Source organism: Marmota marmota, unplaced genomic scaffold (assembly GCF_001458135.2).
Source record: "Marmota marmota marmota unplaced genomic scaffold, marMar, whole genome shotgun sequence".
Lineage (NCBI taxonomy): Eukaryota > Metazoa > Chordata > Mammalia > Rodentia > Sciuridae > Marmota > Marmota marmota.
Window position 1 is genome coordinate 5,641,889 of NW_025999962.1, and position 15,430 is coordinate 5,657,318.

Sequence of the window (15,430 nt, forward strand, 5' to 3'; positions counted from 1 at the left end):
TTACAGTTCGAGGTTCTCCTTGGTGTTCTGCGAGAAAATGCCAGCAGACAGCTTCCCAAAACGGATGTCTTAAGGTTCTTTCCAGGTTTCTTGCTCAGGTTCCTGGGTTGCTTCTGGGCGAGATCCACGGCTTGGGATGTCAAGTCCTTGTCTAAAATGGGGTGATGCTGTGACCTACCTCCCAGGGCTCAGAAGTGCCCAGAAGCTAAAGCCAGGAGGCGCTCTAACATCTACCGCGCTCCGGAAGAACTGATTTTTAGGAAAATAAATCGGCAAACAACCTGTTGCTGCAGAAAGCCGCCATGGTCCAGGCCAGGGCCACTCAGCCCGGGCGCCTGTATCTACCTCAGACGTCCCCTCACGGTCCTGCTACCCACGCCCAAGCAGTCGACGGGAAACCTGGAGCCCGCGCGCCTAGAAACGCTGCAACTAGGCTGCTGCACTCAGTTCCAGATCCCGAAGCAGTTTCCCGGCGCCCGAGGGCCCTTCGGAGCAACAATTCAGCAGCCCAACTGCGGAGCCGCATTTCTGCCAATCAGCGTGCGCCGTTCTCCGAGCCTGGCTACTCCCGCTTAAACAGAGGCTTCCAGCCAATCGGAGAGCCCCGGAGCCGTCCTCCCGCCTACCAGCAGGGGGCGTGGCGTCTCATTGTAGCCAATGAGGACGACATCCTTCCGGGAGCACGTGCGCGTGGGAGGCGGCGCCTCAGCAAGATGGCGGCGAGCAGCCTGCGCGGGGCTGTTGCAGCGGCCAGCACCTCCGTGAAGCCCATTTTCAGCCGGGACATGAACGAGGCCAAGCGGAGAGTGCGCGAGCTCTACCGCGCCTGGTATCGGGAGGTGCCAAACACTGGTGAGAGGCAGCGGCGCAGGCGGGGCCCCGGATGCAGCTGCCCAAGGTCTCACGACCGAGCCGAGGTCACTAGCTTGGGCAGAGGCGACTGTGGGTGCTTCAGGGGAAGAGGGTCACTCGAGCTAAGGTGGACCCGACCTGAAAGCAGCGCCGAGGTCAGACCAGTCGTTCCTAACATCCTACAGAGGTTCCAGACGCGCTCGGCGCTCTGGTGTCCTGTCTCCTAGTTCTTCCCGAGGCCTAGAGGGAGAGCAGGGACTGTCGGTGACAGACTTATTATGCAGGTGAGGCACCTGACGGCACCGAGAGGCGAAGCGAAGCGTGGCCCGGAACCCAGAGTCAATTCTAGTTCCAAAAGGCAGTTTCAGACACCCATTGGGTTTTATAAACAAAGTGGCCATAGGATTCGGGCAGTCATCCAGTTCCTGACACCACCAAAAAGTGAACCAGAGAAGGGAAGTGACTTTCCTAAGGTCGTCCTGTAAGCCAGCGACTCCTTTTCCAGTCTCTTCAGGCTAGATGGCTTCCTTGCCCTCCAGTCTCCCAAGACTTGCTGGTCTCCCCACTTCTACCGCAGAACCCCTTCCTTCGCCCAGATGGCAGAGATTCAGTCCGTTTAGCTGGAGGATTAGTATGTAAACTCCCTGTGTGCAGAGCTTGTTTTCTTATCTTGATTTTCCCGGCTGCCCACTGTATTGGATAAAATAAAGACTGGGGGAAATCCCACCTAAACTTTCAGAGGTAGTACAACTGTGAGACTGTCCATGCTTTGTTATCTTGTTGTTCTTAGTGTGTTTTAACTTGGACCTTCCCTGCTAGTCTGAGGGGTAAGGCATGTTTGAGTGAGTTGGGAGCATTGTAGCACCTCTCAGAGCTGACACTTCCCTATCTATGAGAAGCAGCAGAATGTGGAGATTAGAATAAGCCTGCACTCATCTCCAGGCTCTGCCCTTTAGTAGCTTTGTGACCTTGGGCAAGTTATTTCATCTATGTTTCAGTTTTCTCATCTATAAAATGGGGGTACTGATAGTATCTTCAGAGAGTTACTGTGTTAGGTAGGTTAATATATCCAAAGTGCTTAGAACAGGGCCTGACACTTGGTTAACACTTATTAAGTTATTGGCTACTGTTGTTTTTATAGGGCTTACCCTAGAAGGAGCTTCCATGTAGAGCCCAGTTCTTTAATGTGGGAACTGTGCTCCACAGTCCCTGTCCTCAGACTGACTTTTTGAGAGATTGCTAGTGACCTTAACTTAAACCCACCTGAAAGAGAGGAACTAAGGAGGACATGACATGGCTGAGTTGAAGATGGAACCCAGGTATTGCAAGTGTCAGGACCCAGCTCTTTCTAGATCATCCCTTCCCAGGATCTTCCTTCAAATGCTGTTTGGAGAGAGAATCCCAGAGTTAGAAGGGGCCTGAGAGGGGAAAAAGAAGGTAGGGGTTACAGGAGCCTAGAAAGCAGGGTCAGAATGGGAGGCAGGGAGTGGTCAAGGGAGCAAAGGTCAGACCTATAGGGAAGGTCAGTAATCTGTAGCTGGTCAGTTACTTAGATGCTACACTGTCATGCATCACTGGAACTCCAGCTAAATAATCAAATCAAGGATTGGGAATAAGTAATAGAATTGATGATGATTAACATTTATTGAAATGTTTACATATGGCCCAGAACTATGCTAAAGGCTTTACATTGCCTTATTTTAAGTCAGGCTTTGTTTCATGCCTTACAGATGAGAAAACTGAGGCACCCAGACTTGTCTGGGGTCACACTATCAATGAGTGGAAGAGCCAGTTTTCAGACCCTGATTATTCAACTCTAATATGTGGCTCTTGGCTCTAGTAGAGTGTGAGCTTAATATGTATGAGGCCCTGGGTTCAATCCCCAGCACCAAAAAACTGGCTCTGAATGCCTACTGTCGTTTCCCTGAAGCTTCTGGGATCCACTTTGGCATGGGAGCACTAGGACAGAACTGCCTTTGAATCCCTTCTTTGGAAAAAAAAAAAAAAAAAACTATGCTGCTTGCTGGCCAGAAGATATCAGGAGGCTTTCTACAGAAAATTCATTGATTTATTCTACATTTCACTGGGCACCTTTTGTACTGTAGGGTCAATACTAGATACCTAGAATGAAACAAACGTGAATAAAACACTTTTTGTTCACCCACAAGGCCTTCAGGGTCTTGTGGTCAAGTGAGGAAGGTAGGCACATACCCAGATAATTTCCTGGTGTATCATGGAAGTGGCAGGGGAAATGCTGAAAAATTTTAACAGCCAACATTTGTTTCATGCTTTACTGTTTACAAAGTGCTGTTCCTTATTCTCTACCATATTCCTATATAGCGATTAGATTAGAGGTTATTTCCTTTCCTATAGAGAACACAGGCAAGAAGGTATACCCCAGACCAAAATTGGAATGTCTCTCTCTAGGAATGTTCATACTGATGTTGAGGCTTTACCCAGCCTGTTTGACCCCTGCCCTTGTGTTCTTTTCCCTTATACCATGCTGCCTCGCATCAAAGGATCACCTGGTGTGAATGATACCAGAATGAACTGCAGCAAAGGCTGACAACTGTATCAGTGTTATCCTCCCTGATCTGTCAGGAACCTCGGAAAAGCCTTATTAAGTTTGGGAAAGCAGACTGGAAAAGTCATCTTTCATCCAAAAGGGATTCTTACTTATCTTTTGAGCCTCTCAAATGGAAATGTTCAATATTTAAAGAATAAGCCAGGAGTCTGTGAGTTGAAAAAGAACAGTTGGAATTGATTTATATCAGGGCTTTCCAACATTTGCACTAGATAGTTTATTGTACAGGGCTGTACTGTGCATTGTAGGCTGTTGAACAATATCCCTGGCATCTACCTATTAGAAGCCAGTAGCATTCTCCCCTTAGTTGTGACAATCAAAAATGCCTCCAGAAATTACCTACTGTTCTGGGGGGTAAGATCATCCCTGATTTGAGAACCACTGATTTAGACCAAGTTCAGCAGACTAGAGCTAGGCTGTTTTCATTTGATTTCCTTCAGCCTTTCTCACTGGTGAAGGGTTGTGTTCAGTTGGCTGAGATGTGAGGATGGCGCCTGGGACAAAATTGGAATGTCTCTCTCTAGGGAAGAGTTCCCTGGGGGGATGGGCACTGAGGAAGGGGAGCTGATGGGTACCAGCTCCCGTAAGTATCCCTGGAAGCATTGCCTCTTAAGGTTGGCAGGAATTTGATATAAAAGTGTAGGAAAGGCAAGCACTGATAGCAGAGGAAGATTCCTCATATTTCTCCTCTTAAATGAGCACAAGATTGTAAATGAAAAAACAAAGCAACAACAACAAAAAAACCCACCTGGATTCTAGGCCCATATTTTCCAGGAACACTTGTATATGATTCCCATAGTGCTCGTGCCTGATTTTTCCTGAAAGAGAAATTCTGAATCCCAGGTCCCATACTAGTTTTCATTTGTTTTTGCAACTCTTTGTCATCCTATTGTACTTTTCTGTGCTTTTTTGTGAAATCTCTAATGTGATAAAGGGATGACCAGCTTTCTTGGGGGTGGAGGGGTGCAAAATTTATACACACTACAGTTTACCATTTCCTGTGGTATAAATATTCCCGCCATGGTTGATTATAAGCTACCAAACTGAAGGCAAATTTGGGAAGTGATTACAAAATTGGCTGTCCTTAAGGACCTGCTCCAGGACAACACTGGATACTTCAATGAGTGATCATCTCTGTCATTAACATTAACATTTATTCACCTGTCAAGCTGGGATGCCAATTTTGTTAGATGTCTGCTATTGCTTATTCTATGGTCAAAGAAACCTTGTTTTCTTTGCAACATGGCATGTTATTTCCTTGGCAGAAGCTTTATTACTCCATGGCTGTCGCTAAGTTATGAGTATGGTGAGATAGCCCTCATAAGTTTTCAGAGTTAGTTGTGATAGTTCTGTAGATCAGGGTGGCCAAGCCCCAGTATTGGCCTCAACACAAGGCATCCTCACCCAGTGAGTATACAGTACTAGTTCTAGCCTGTCAGCCTTGCTTGCTGTCCCACCAACCTACTGGGCGCCTCACCCTGTCTGTATTCCACCTGGCTCACAGGGCCTATTCATACCTGTTATCAGCACTCCACGGAAATTGGCTGAGTGCCAGGGGGTGAGAATACAAGTGACTGAAACCTAATTTTCAAAGGACATCCACATGCCTGTGTGCCATACAAACTTGAAGGTCTGTCACTATTTTAGGTGCTAACTTAAGGGATTGGGAATATTATGATTTTATGTTTGCAGTCATGTATGACTGTTCCTATAATCAGAATTTAATACCTAGAGAACTGGAACAATATCTTCTGTCCTTCCAAGAAACCTGCTTGTTGGATTAAAGCCTTCCCTACCTGCAGAAACCCTTAAGCAATCTCTCTCAACTCCCAAGTTCATGTGGTACTAAAGCCCATGCCATATTATTTTACATAAATTTCAACCCTGTCACCATATTGTAAGATTGTTCCATATAAAAATAATGCTAATTCTCAGGTGTGGCTCAGTAGTAGAGCACTTGCCCAGCATGAACAAGGCTCTGAGTTCAACTGTCTGCACCACAAAAAAGAAAGGAAAAGCTGGGTATGGTGGCAGGTGCCTCTAGTCCCAGCTACTCAGGAAGCTGAGGCAAGAGGATCACAGGTTTGAGGGCAGCGTGGGCAATTTAGTGAGACCCTGTAATTAATAATTTTTGTATTTATTTTTTTTAATATTTTTTAGTTTTAGGTGGACACAATATCTTTATTTTATTTTTATGTGGTGCTGAGAATCGAACCCAGTGCCTCACGCATGCTAGGCAAGCTCGCTACCACTTGAGCCACATCCCCAGCCCCTGTATTAATAATTTTAAAAAATATATTTTTTTAGTTATACATGGACACAATATCTTTATTTTGTTTATTTATATTTACGTGGTGCTGAGGATTGAACCCACCGTCTCACACATGCGAGGTGAGTGCTCTACCACTGAGCCACAATCCCAGCCCTGTATTAATAATTTTGCTAACATTTATCAGGAGTCAACTCCATGTTAGGCACTGCTGTAAACATTTTGTATCTCACAGCATCACAACTCTAGAGTTATGCATCTTATTGTCTTGTTGTCTCACTTCACTGACTCAAGCACAAAGTTGTTAACTTACACAGAATCACGTAGCTGACAACAGCAGCTGGGATTTGAACCCAGGTTGATCACACTCTTCAACTGTGCTACATACTGTTTCTTCAAGTGCTGTGGTCTTGTCTCCTGAAACAAAATGTAAACTCATTGAACCATGTCTCACACATCCTCACGTCCTCAAGCAACTAGCTGAGGGTTAGGCTGACATTTGGTGCACGGAATGAATGCACAATCTGTGTGTGTTCAGTGAACATCCACTGACTTAAGTTTTTAAAAACTATTTTAGCTGTGTAATTTCTATCCCAAATCTTGTTTTCTCTTTAGTGCACTTATTCCAGCTAGACATCACTGTGAAACAGGGACGGGATAAAGTCCGAGAAATGTTTATGAAGAATGCCCACGTCACAGACCCCAGGGTGGTTGATCTTCTGGTCATTAAGGTAATTGACCTTCCCAGACCAGCTTAAAGGACCGGCCAACTTGTCCCAGGCGTTTTCAGTTTCCCCAGATGAACATTTTGCCTCCAAGTTAAAAAAGTAACTACTGGTTCAGCAACTATTGCTGTTTCAGAGGAGTACTTGAACTTGGAGGTTATCCCCTGATTAAATAGACTAAGATTGATGAAGGGAAAATCTACTGGGGGGTTCCATTTTAAAACCAAGAATCACCATGTAGGAGGCTGAAGCAGGAGAATCACAAATTGAAGGCTGCCTGGGCAACTAAATGAGCTGTCTCAAAAATTTTAAGAAGTGCTGGGGACGTAGCTTAGTGGTAGAGCACCCCTGGGTTCAATCTCCAGTACTGCAAAAGCCAACCAACCAAACAAAAAATATATATAGGAGGGAGGTTTGAGCTCTTGTTAACCACCATCCCTGGAAGTTACTGCTTTACCTGGACACCAGCTTAACAGCTGGACAAGGCAGACAAGCTGGGTGTGAGTCCTGTGTAAATGGTAGTCAAATTCTGGGCCTGATTCTATCTTCCTGTTCAGTTATATTGGTATCAATAGGAGCTTCAGTATGGATCAATAAGTCACCCAGAAGAGATGTTAAGCAGAAACGTAAAAGCAGTCAGTTGTAGAGGTGACTATCTGAAAGTCCTCCAAAATTATTTAGTCCCACTTCAGTTTCCACATACAAAAACTACCTCACAGGGTATATATTTGTCCAAGGTCATTCAGGTCAGTGCCAAGCACAGAATAGAATCCAGGACTTCAGAACTGTGTTCCTTCACCTTAACCACCTCTCCTCTTACTTGTGCAGGGAAAGATGGAATTGGAAGAAACAATAAAAGTGTGGAAGCAGCGGACACATGTTATGCGGTTCTTCCATGAAACAGAAGAACCCAGGCCAAAGGATTTCCTGTCCAAATTCTATGTTGGCCACGACCCATGAAGCTACTCAGTGGAAAGGTGCATATTGATATATTTAATTACTATATACAAATAAACATATACAGTTAAACTCATGGTAGAATTCTCTTGGTGAACCAATTTCCTACAGTCTCTCTCACCAAGCCTGAAGAAGTAGGGTGTTGGTACACATACCCCTGTCATTCCCTTTGCTTCAGTTGTGTAGTGTGCTATAAATTAGATTGGATTCTTCCTCAGAGTCTAACATGTCAGTAAACAGGAAGAGATGAAGCCATCTCTTCAGAAACTCACACTGGATATGAGGCTGGATGACTGTAAATTTAGTCATGTTTCCATAGCCTACACAATTGGATGCCTTGGTATTAGGGCACAGATAATCCAAAATTAGCCATTTCTGGCTGTCAGAGAAGGGTCAGAGCAACACTAACGGGCATGGAAAAAGACCTGACACGATGGGCCATTTTCCTCTCTGGTTGCAAAGAAAATTGATGGCCAGAGGCTTAGCCCCTGTCTTTCAACAAGCACCAGTCCTCATAGTGAAATTCAGTTCCTACTCTTCAGGCAGGCTGCTAGTGTCCCGCCTATTGGATGCATACACAGAGAACAGAAATGTTCCTGTTGATTTTGCACACTGGTGTAGCTCTAAATATAAGGAGAATAAACATCAGTGGAGGTTAAAGAACTGATTCCTATTTGTTTTGGATGGTATTCTCTGTTCATTCCCTGGAGAGTCCAAATGCTGGAGAAAGGAGTTCAGTATCTATAGGTATAATCACTCAGAGGATTCTTACACTTTTCAGCATAAAGGATTCCTTTATTTTTGCCTAAGGAACCAAAGTTTTAAAAGGTCAAGAAAATTCTTATGAGCTGGGTGTGATGGCACACCTGTAACCCCAGCGGCTCAGGAGACTGAGGCAAGAGGATCACGAGTTCAAAGCCAGCCTCAGCAATGGTGAGGCACTGAGCAACTCAGTGAGACCCTGTCTCTAAAAATACAAAATAGGGCTGGGGATGTGGCTTAGTGGTTGAGTGCCCTGAGTTCATCCCTAGTACCCCCCCCAAAAAAAAAGATTCTTATGACACTAAACTAGCTGTAAAATAATAAAGCTCCTAATAGGTGCATAGCTAGCCAATATTACTAACAGACCAAAAAAGCTTGAGGCTTTAGTTAGCCTGTGCAGCTTTGAAGGAAAACTGTTTCTATTGAGCTTTTGTAAATTTAAAAAATAGGTCTCAGGCCTCCTTAATTACCTTTGTGGATCCATAAAGGCCTGGCTATCCTGGGCTACTTCGCAGATAGAGAAAGAAAAGACCAAAATATTGCAACAACTAGAGCCTGCTTTCAGTCACACACAGCTGATATTTATTAATATTATTCATAATTTGACAGCTTGCTTTTTCCAGTGTTCAGTGGACAGCACAACTTGGGGAACCTCCCAGAATGTGGGGATCTGGGCTGTGTTCACAGACCATGCAGGAGGCAGGACTGGGGGCTTCCCCTGAGCCCTTCTGCTGGTAGGGGAGGAGGGCTGAGCACATCACCATTCCTTCAGCTATGATTTTGTCCTTTCCATACCTCTTCCGTGCCCTGTAAGAAAGGAGAGCAATAGTGAAACTTAAGGCTCTGGTAGAATTTTGGTGTGGATGTGGGTGTTTAAGCACATAATACTGAAATTTTTTAAATTGGTTTTTATTTTTTTGATACTGGGTATTGAACTAAAGGGTATTTCACCGCTACATCCCCATTTCCACCCCAGGATATCACTAAGTTGGTGAGGCAGGCCTCAAACTTGTGATCTTCCAGGGACTGGGGATATAGCTCAGTTGGTGGAACGCTTGCCTAGCATGCACAGGGCCCTGGGTTCAATCCCTGGCACTACCAAAAAAAACCCCACAAAAAACAAACTTGTGATCTTCCAGCCTCAGCTTCCCAAGTTTTCTGGTATTATAGGCGTGTGCCACTCCACTCAAAAATACTGAATGTTGTGAGAAAGGTGAGGGTCACTCAGACAAAGCAGAAGTCACTCTCAGATGAAGGGATAAAGGGAAACTTTATCAAAGACACTGAAGAATGGGTGGAACTAAGACAAAGAGCAGTCTGAGTGATAAGCCAATGCTTGGGGCTAAGAAGGTACTTGAAAAATGATGAATCCTGGGGATAGCTCACCAGAGTAGAACAGAAGGCCTGGTCCTCTCAAGGGCATTTCCTCTTGTGGTTGGGAATATGGAAGATGAGCATGGGATAAGAGGTATGACTAGATAGATCATGGAAAGTCTTAAATGCAGGCTGAGTCAGGAGTGTCCTTATTTATGACAGCTGTGCTGCCAGAAAAGGACATATCAGAACACAGGAAATCAGCACAAGAATGCTGAATGAGAAGAGGGCTGGCACACCTTGGGGAGGGTCTGTGAACAGTATGAACCAGGCAGTTATGCCCATGCTTAGACTGTACTGGTGCAGAGCTGACATGGTGAGGACTTGCCAGTTTCCAAATTTCAGTATGGAGCAGCTGAAATTAAGCTGTTGGTGGTGGGTGTATAAGGCATATTAAATTGACAGGAAATGTATGAGTTGATGAATTAAAAGTACCTCAAGGGCAACTGAATGGATGCCTAAGATCTAGACCTAGTTGAAGAGACAGCAGTGAATTTGTAAGTCAACTGTTATCCCTGTCCAATATAAGAAAAAGGCAAAATAAAATCACTAATCACGAAGTGGATTAATTCATAGAAGTTTCTGACCTGAATGTCCAAATGTTGCTACTGGGCCAGACTGCATCACAGATCACATCAGATGCTCCACCCACTTCCTGCTACTGCCCATTTAAGGGAATAGCAAGTCTTACCTGTTAGTCATCGTCGTCATCATCCTCTGGGACAAAAATGTCATGCTCCTCAAGTAGAGCAGCAAAGTTCTTGCTAATAAGCGTCCCAACATACAGAAAGGGGATCACAATGGAGAACACACGGAGAAGGCCAAAGGACATCTGCAGAGGGTCAGAAGGGTGGCTGTGAGCTCCAGAGCCCAATTTGACAGGAGCATTTGCTCCTGTGGACCTCAAACCCATCCTAAACAACCTGATTTTAATCCCTTGGAAAAACTCGGAGCAAGAAAATAAAAGAAGATAAAAAAGCGATTGTTGTGATCATGAAAAAAGATACTAGAAAGAAAAGTACACGGCAGTCAGACATCTAAAAACTAGGCACAACCTGCTAATTATTTGTAGATACCCTACAATCAGGTGAGAAAGTACTAAGAGGACTGAACTACGGTCAACATTTCTTAAAGAAGACACTACACACGTGAAAATTAATTACAAGACAATGTATGGCTATGGGATGTTCTACACAATCCAGATAACAGGCTCTCTGATACCTAACAAAGTTGATTTCACCACATAAAATTTTAGAAACAGCTTGTTTGAAAAATGGGCAAGTCTTTACAATGGAATAGATGGATCCCAGAAGATCACCAACATTTCCTCTCCTATTTTCCTGGAGTTAAAATCACTTTGAGAAGCTGGAAGCTGTGGCATGCTCCTGTAATCCCAGCTATTCAGGAGGCTAAGGCAGGAAGACAACAATTCAAGGCCAGCCTGGGCAACTTAGACCCCGCCTCAAAATAAAAAAATGTAGATCAGTGATAAGGTGCCCCTCGGATCAATCCCCTATATTGGGGGTGGGGTGGGGTGATGAGGGTGGAGGTGTGCTGGAGATGTAACAGACAGCCCTGCAGTCAGAAAGCAAACTTTTGTTTGGTATAAATGGCTATTTCTATTATGCTTAGAAAGACCCAAGGATACTACTAACTCACAGCACTCGGTGGTGGAAAAAAAAAAAAAAACAGGATCTGGTCGGGGCTGTACTAAGCAAAAAACATGGATGCGAGGACCTAACTCGGCTGTCAGCCTAGGATATTGGCCACCACCCTGGTTCTTCATATACTAGGTCACGACTAATCGGTCCCGCCCCACGTTCCCCTGATGCAAAACTCCTTCACGACTCGTTCTTTCACCCCATCAACTGCGCGCAGAGACTGCATAATCCGCCTGAACTCGATGCACAAAGCTGTCTTCCGGCCCAGAAAAACGGGCACCGTACTTCTCCCGATAAACTAGTGCAAAATACAGCTTTCACCCTTCAACCTCAGTCTCCAATACCCGATTCAACATGGGGTTTTAAACAACATCTCCCAGCCCCAAACAAAACCCGCAACCCCTCAGCGCAAAAATTTGTCCTTAGCCGCCTTCCAGTCTATAGCGATTCTTTGATTGGCCTCTGTTCCTGCCGATCAGCGTCGGCCCGCACGCACTCCCCACAACGATTGGCTTCAGCCCCTTCGCCCCGCCTCCAGGCAGACACTCACTTTCACAGGTTTGGGCAAAATGGCGCCGCTGCGGGTAACGATGACTGACCTCGACGGTACCAGGCTCCGACCTGAGTTGCCCCGTGTGGCGGAGACATCGCCACCTTTCTTCAAGATCGGCCCACTCCGGGGAACCCCGCATCGGACAGGTGCTAACGCCAGCCAGCGAGCTGCTCCGGACGCCATCTCCCAGCCCCGCCCCTTGCCCGGGCACCAGTACCCCACAGGCGGGCCTCGGTGCCGCCCTCACGCAGAACGCCACCCCAATCTCGCGACACTTGAAGGAGAACGCGAGAAGCCCAGCCCTGACACTTGCGCAGTGCCCCCAGTTCCTGTTGCGGTGGAAAGAGGCGTTTGTCTCCCGCCCGACGTGGTGACGTCACGAGAACGATACAGAAGTCCCCCTTTGCCCCTCCCGCGGGGCCCTGGTCGGCTGCAGTGAGTTCTGTGACTTTCTTTGTTCCCGGAGGGGTCAGCCGAGAGTGTGTTGAAATAAGCTTCAGGAACCAAAATGAGTAATAATGAAAAAACTTTACTCATTGAATCTTATAAAAAACACTAACAACGGGCGGGAGTGGGCTGAGGGTCTGGGACACGGGGCTGGGAATCAGGCGGGGCCAAAGTGGACCTGGTGGGAGTTATGCCAGCAACAAACCCGAGTCTCTAACCTAACTCAGCTTCTGCCATCAGATACTGGCTTCGCAACTCCAGCCCTGATTCTTCATTTCTAAAAACATTGTAATAACCAAAACCAGTAATAACCTTTAAAAAAAACTTTAGTGTTTTAATTGTATATTTATATTTATATTTTTAAAAAAACAGTAACAAAGATAACAAAGGCCTGTAGTATCTGTGTATAAAATAAAGTGCAGGTGGGCCGTAGGGCTCCCGTACAGGGCTGGGAACAAAGCAGGGCAGCAGTGGTCCTGGGCCTAGGGCAGCATCTCAGCCTCCTGAAGTCTGTCTTCGGCCCACTTGGGCTTAGTCCAGCCAAGTGAAAGAGGGAAGCAAGGAAGGGGGTGTCTGTCACCAGGCCCTGCATCTTCCCACCAGTCACTGCCACTATACCTTTAAGGTGACAGGCTGGGCTGGCCTTTGGCTCTGTAGTCCCAGCAGTTTTGCCTTCCAGACAAATAGAAAAACATTTTGCACCACTGCTGGGAAGAGCAGCAATGAGGATTCCTGAAGGTAAAGTCCTGGGAACTGTCACAGAGTTCCCTGGTGGCTTTAGGAGGAGGAGTACCTTTATGGGAGCCCAGCCAGGAGAGTGGGATTTATCACATGGTACTGAGAATCCTAAGCTTCTAGAATACCCAGGACTGAGGACCAAAGAAACAAACTGGCCTTCCCCAGGGGCCACCTGCCTCCCTGCCTCTTCTTTACTTCCTGCTTGGCAGTACCAAGAGCTAGCTGGCTGCTGAGGACGGAACACAGGAAAGGTTTTTGCTGACATAAAAGCCCCTCCCAAGGCAAATTTCAGCATTATCTGTGGTGGTTTGGTAGAGGAGGAGTAAGAAGTCACTCTATTTAGCTAAAGGCTGTTTCCTCCAAAGGACCCTGCCCAAACTATGGGGGGAAAGGGGCCCCGTGCCCAGTCTTCCTATCCCTCTCAAGAAAAGCTGGGCCCAGAAATCCCTATAACACAATAAATTTATTTTCACTGACAATGTTAGCCCCTAAGCTGATACTGCAGGCAGCCTCTGGCATTTAAGTGCACACGAGACTCCTGTGTTGGAAATTATGGCTAGAGTCTGGTGTGTAGGTCAAAGGTAGGGCAGCCCCTCTTCCTGCATTTCATTAATATCCCCTGAGAGAGGGGCAGTCCTGTCAGAGTCAGGAGACAGGTTTGCTCTGGGGCTGTAGTAAACCACCTTTCCTTTCTGGGTTTCAAAAAGTCAGGGGATTGGAAGCCATAATTCCTCAGTCCCCTCTAGGCACAGGGAGAATGTAGAACTTGGAAGGCCTAAAAAAATCAGGAGGGAAGGAACTCCCCTCCCCCCAAAAGCAACCTTGGAAGTGAGTAAACATTTAACTCCTTGAAAAGCACTGGCTGCAGTGTCCTGACCAGCAGGACAGGGCCAGGACTAAAGGCCCAGGCTACGGGCCTATCCTATGGCTTGCATTCTGGCTGGCTCCCCAGGACCCTCTGCTGCCACCCCCGCCTCAGTTCCACAATCTCCTGACCATACCAGTCGTGGAGGGTAGAGAAACAGGAAGTCTCAGGGGACACAGGGCTCTGCCCCTTGCCTAGGAGGAAGCTGGCAGGGCCCTGCAACTCCCACTCAGCCAAATCCCGCCCTGCTGGCCTGCTGCCCCCTTCTTCACTGGAACCCATGGGGCTGCAGTCGCTGGGGAGAAAGTGTCCATTCTCTGGACTTGGAGACGAGTGGTTGGGAGTCTGTGGCTTACAGCGGCTGCCAGCCACCTTCCGGGTGGCACAGCGGTGCAAGGCCAGGCTCTGGCGGGCTTCCTGCAACTGGCCTTCCAGCTCACGGACCACTAGGCGCATGTAGCCAAAGCTGGCCCGGGACAGCACCTTTACCCAGGCCTCTTGGGCCGCTTGCCCATCTGCTGCCAGCAGGTGTGGGCGCACTCCTGGGGCATCAAAGCGGATGGCAAAGGCGAACTCCTCAGGCACCGGAGCCTCAGCCAGTTCCACGGTGCAGCCCTCCAGCACAACGAGGCTCAGCGGGACCCGGCCCTCGCGGCTCTCAAAGGAGAATAGCAGATTGCCCTTAAGGACAAACCAGCATCTTCGGCCCGTGCCACTGGGGGTGGGTGGAGTCCCTGGACCCCCCCAAGTGCGCAAGAAGCCTGTGTGGTCTGCGGGGGAGTCACTCAGTGCGTAGTGGGTCACACTCCTCTTGTTAAGCTTCATGGCTCCTACAAAAACTGAGGAGAGGGAGATGGTTGCAGATTAGAGAGGGAGGCAGCCCCAGGAGGAAGGACCTGGCCCTGCCTTGTGGCCCTGCTCACTCACTGCATCCCAAGGCTCTTAGTCTTCATACATGAACTGGGCCGGTCTTCCCTACCTTTCTCTCAAAGGGATGTTGTGAGAGGCCAAAAAGTGGACATCCAATGACTCAGGAGAAAGGATATTGCAATTGTAGAGCAGAGGTGTGGTGGGACATTGACATGGTTTTTTAAAACCCAAAGAAATAGGCCCTAGCGTGGCTGAAACAGACGCCAAGCCCATAGAAACAATTCTGCTTCAGTCACCCCATGACTTGCAGGCCTCTCAACTCCAGTTCTGTGGACAGCCCTCCAGAGTCCCCATTGACTCTCCTGGGCTCTCCTGGCCTCTCACTGTATGAGGTGTATGGCACAGTTGTCCTTCACCGGGAATCTGCAGCCTTCGGGGCCAGATAGGTGCAGGGGGCGGGGAGGCAGGCCTGCTTCACAGTGAGGTTCAGAGAAGATCTATTCTGTAAGCAGGAGTGTGGCCCAAACTCAGGGTCTGGCTGAGAAGGGCCTGCCACAGGGGCTGAATGCTTTTGCCCAAGGATCATATAAGGCACTTAATCCCAGTGTCCTCCTTATTCATGGAAAACTGTGACAGCATTGAAGAGGAACTGCCCAAAATCACATGACCAGTGAGAAGCAGCCCTTGCTTTGCCTATTCTCTCACACCTTCTTGGGGGGGGGGGGGGCAGGCGGGAGGTCTCAGGTGGTGGATGGCACTTACCAAAATAACTC

At 47.4% G+C, this 15,430-nt stretch overlaps 3 protein-coding genes across 3 annotated transcripts; 1 reads left to right on the forward strand and 2 right to left on the reverse strand.

Annotated features, from left to right (window-relative positions):
- The first annotated feature begins 612 nt into the window (after positions 1-612).
- Ndufa6 (NADH:ubiquinone oxidoreductase subunit A6) lies at positions 613-7,463 on the forward strand. Its single transcript, XM_015501836.2, has 3 exons — positions 613-852; positions 6,321-6,436; positions 7,259-7,463. Exons 1-3 carry the CDS (start codon positions 714-716, stop codon positions 7,388-7,390), a joined length of 387 nt encoding a protein of 128 aa, XP_015357322.2. The 5' UTR covers positions 613-713; the 3' UTR covers positions 7,391-7,463.
- Positions 7,464-8,708: 1,245 nt separating this feature from the next.
- Smdt1 (single-pass membrane protein with aspartate rich tail 1) lies at positions 8,709-11,965 on the reverse strand. The gene is made up of 3 exons (XM_015501837.2): positions 11,735-11,965; positions 10,215-10,355; positions 8,709-8,956 (listed from the first exon to the last, which is right to left on the reverse strand). The coding sequence occupies exons 1-2, from the start codon at positions 11,918-11,920 to the stop codon at positions 10,218-10,220; spliced, it is 324 nt and encodes a 107-aa protein (XP_015357323.1). The 5' UTR covers positions 11,921-11,965; the 3' UTR covers positions 8,709-8,956; positions 10,215-10,217.
- Pheta2 (PH domain containing endocytic trafficking adaptor 2) lies at positions 8,709-15,424 on the reverse strand. Its single transcript, XM_015501839.2, has 4 exons — positions 15,420-15,424; positions 11,784-14,626; positions 10,215-10,355; positions 8,709-8,956 (listed from the first exon to the last, which is right to left on the reverse strand). The coding sequence occupies exon 2, from the start codon at positions 14,610-14,612 to the stop codon at positions 13,845-13,847; it is 768 nt and encodes a 255-aa protein (XP_015357325.1). The 5' UTR covers positions 14,613-14,626; positions 15,420-15,424; the 3' UTR covers positions 8,709-8,956; positions 10,215-10,355; positions 11,784-13,844.
- Between the last annotated feature and the right edge of the window lie 6 nt (positions 15,425-15,430).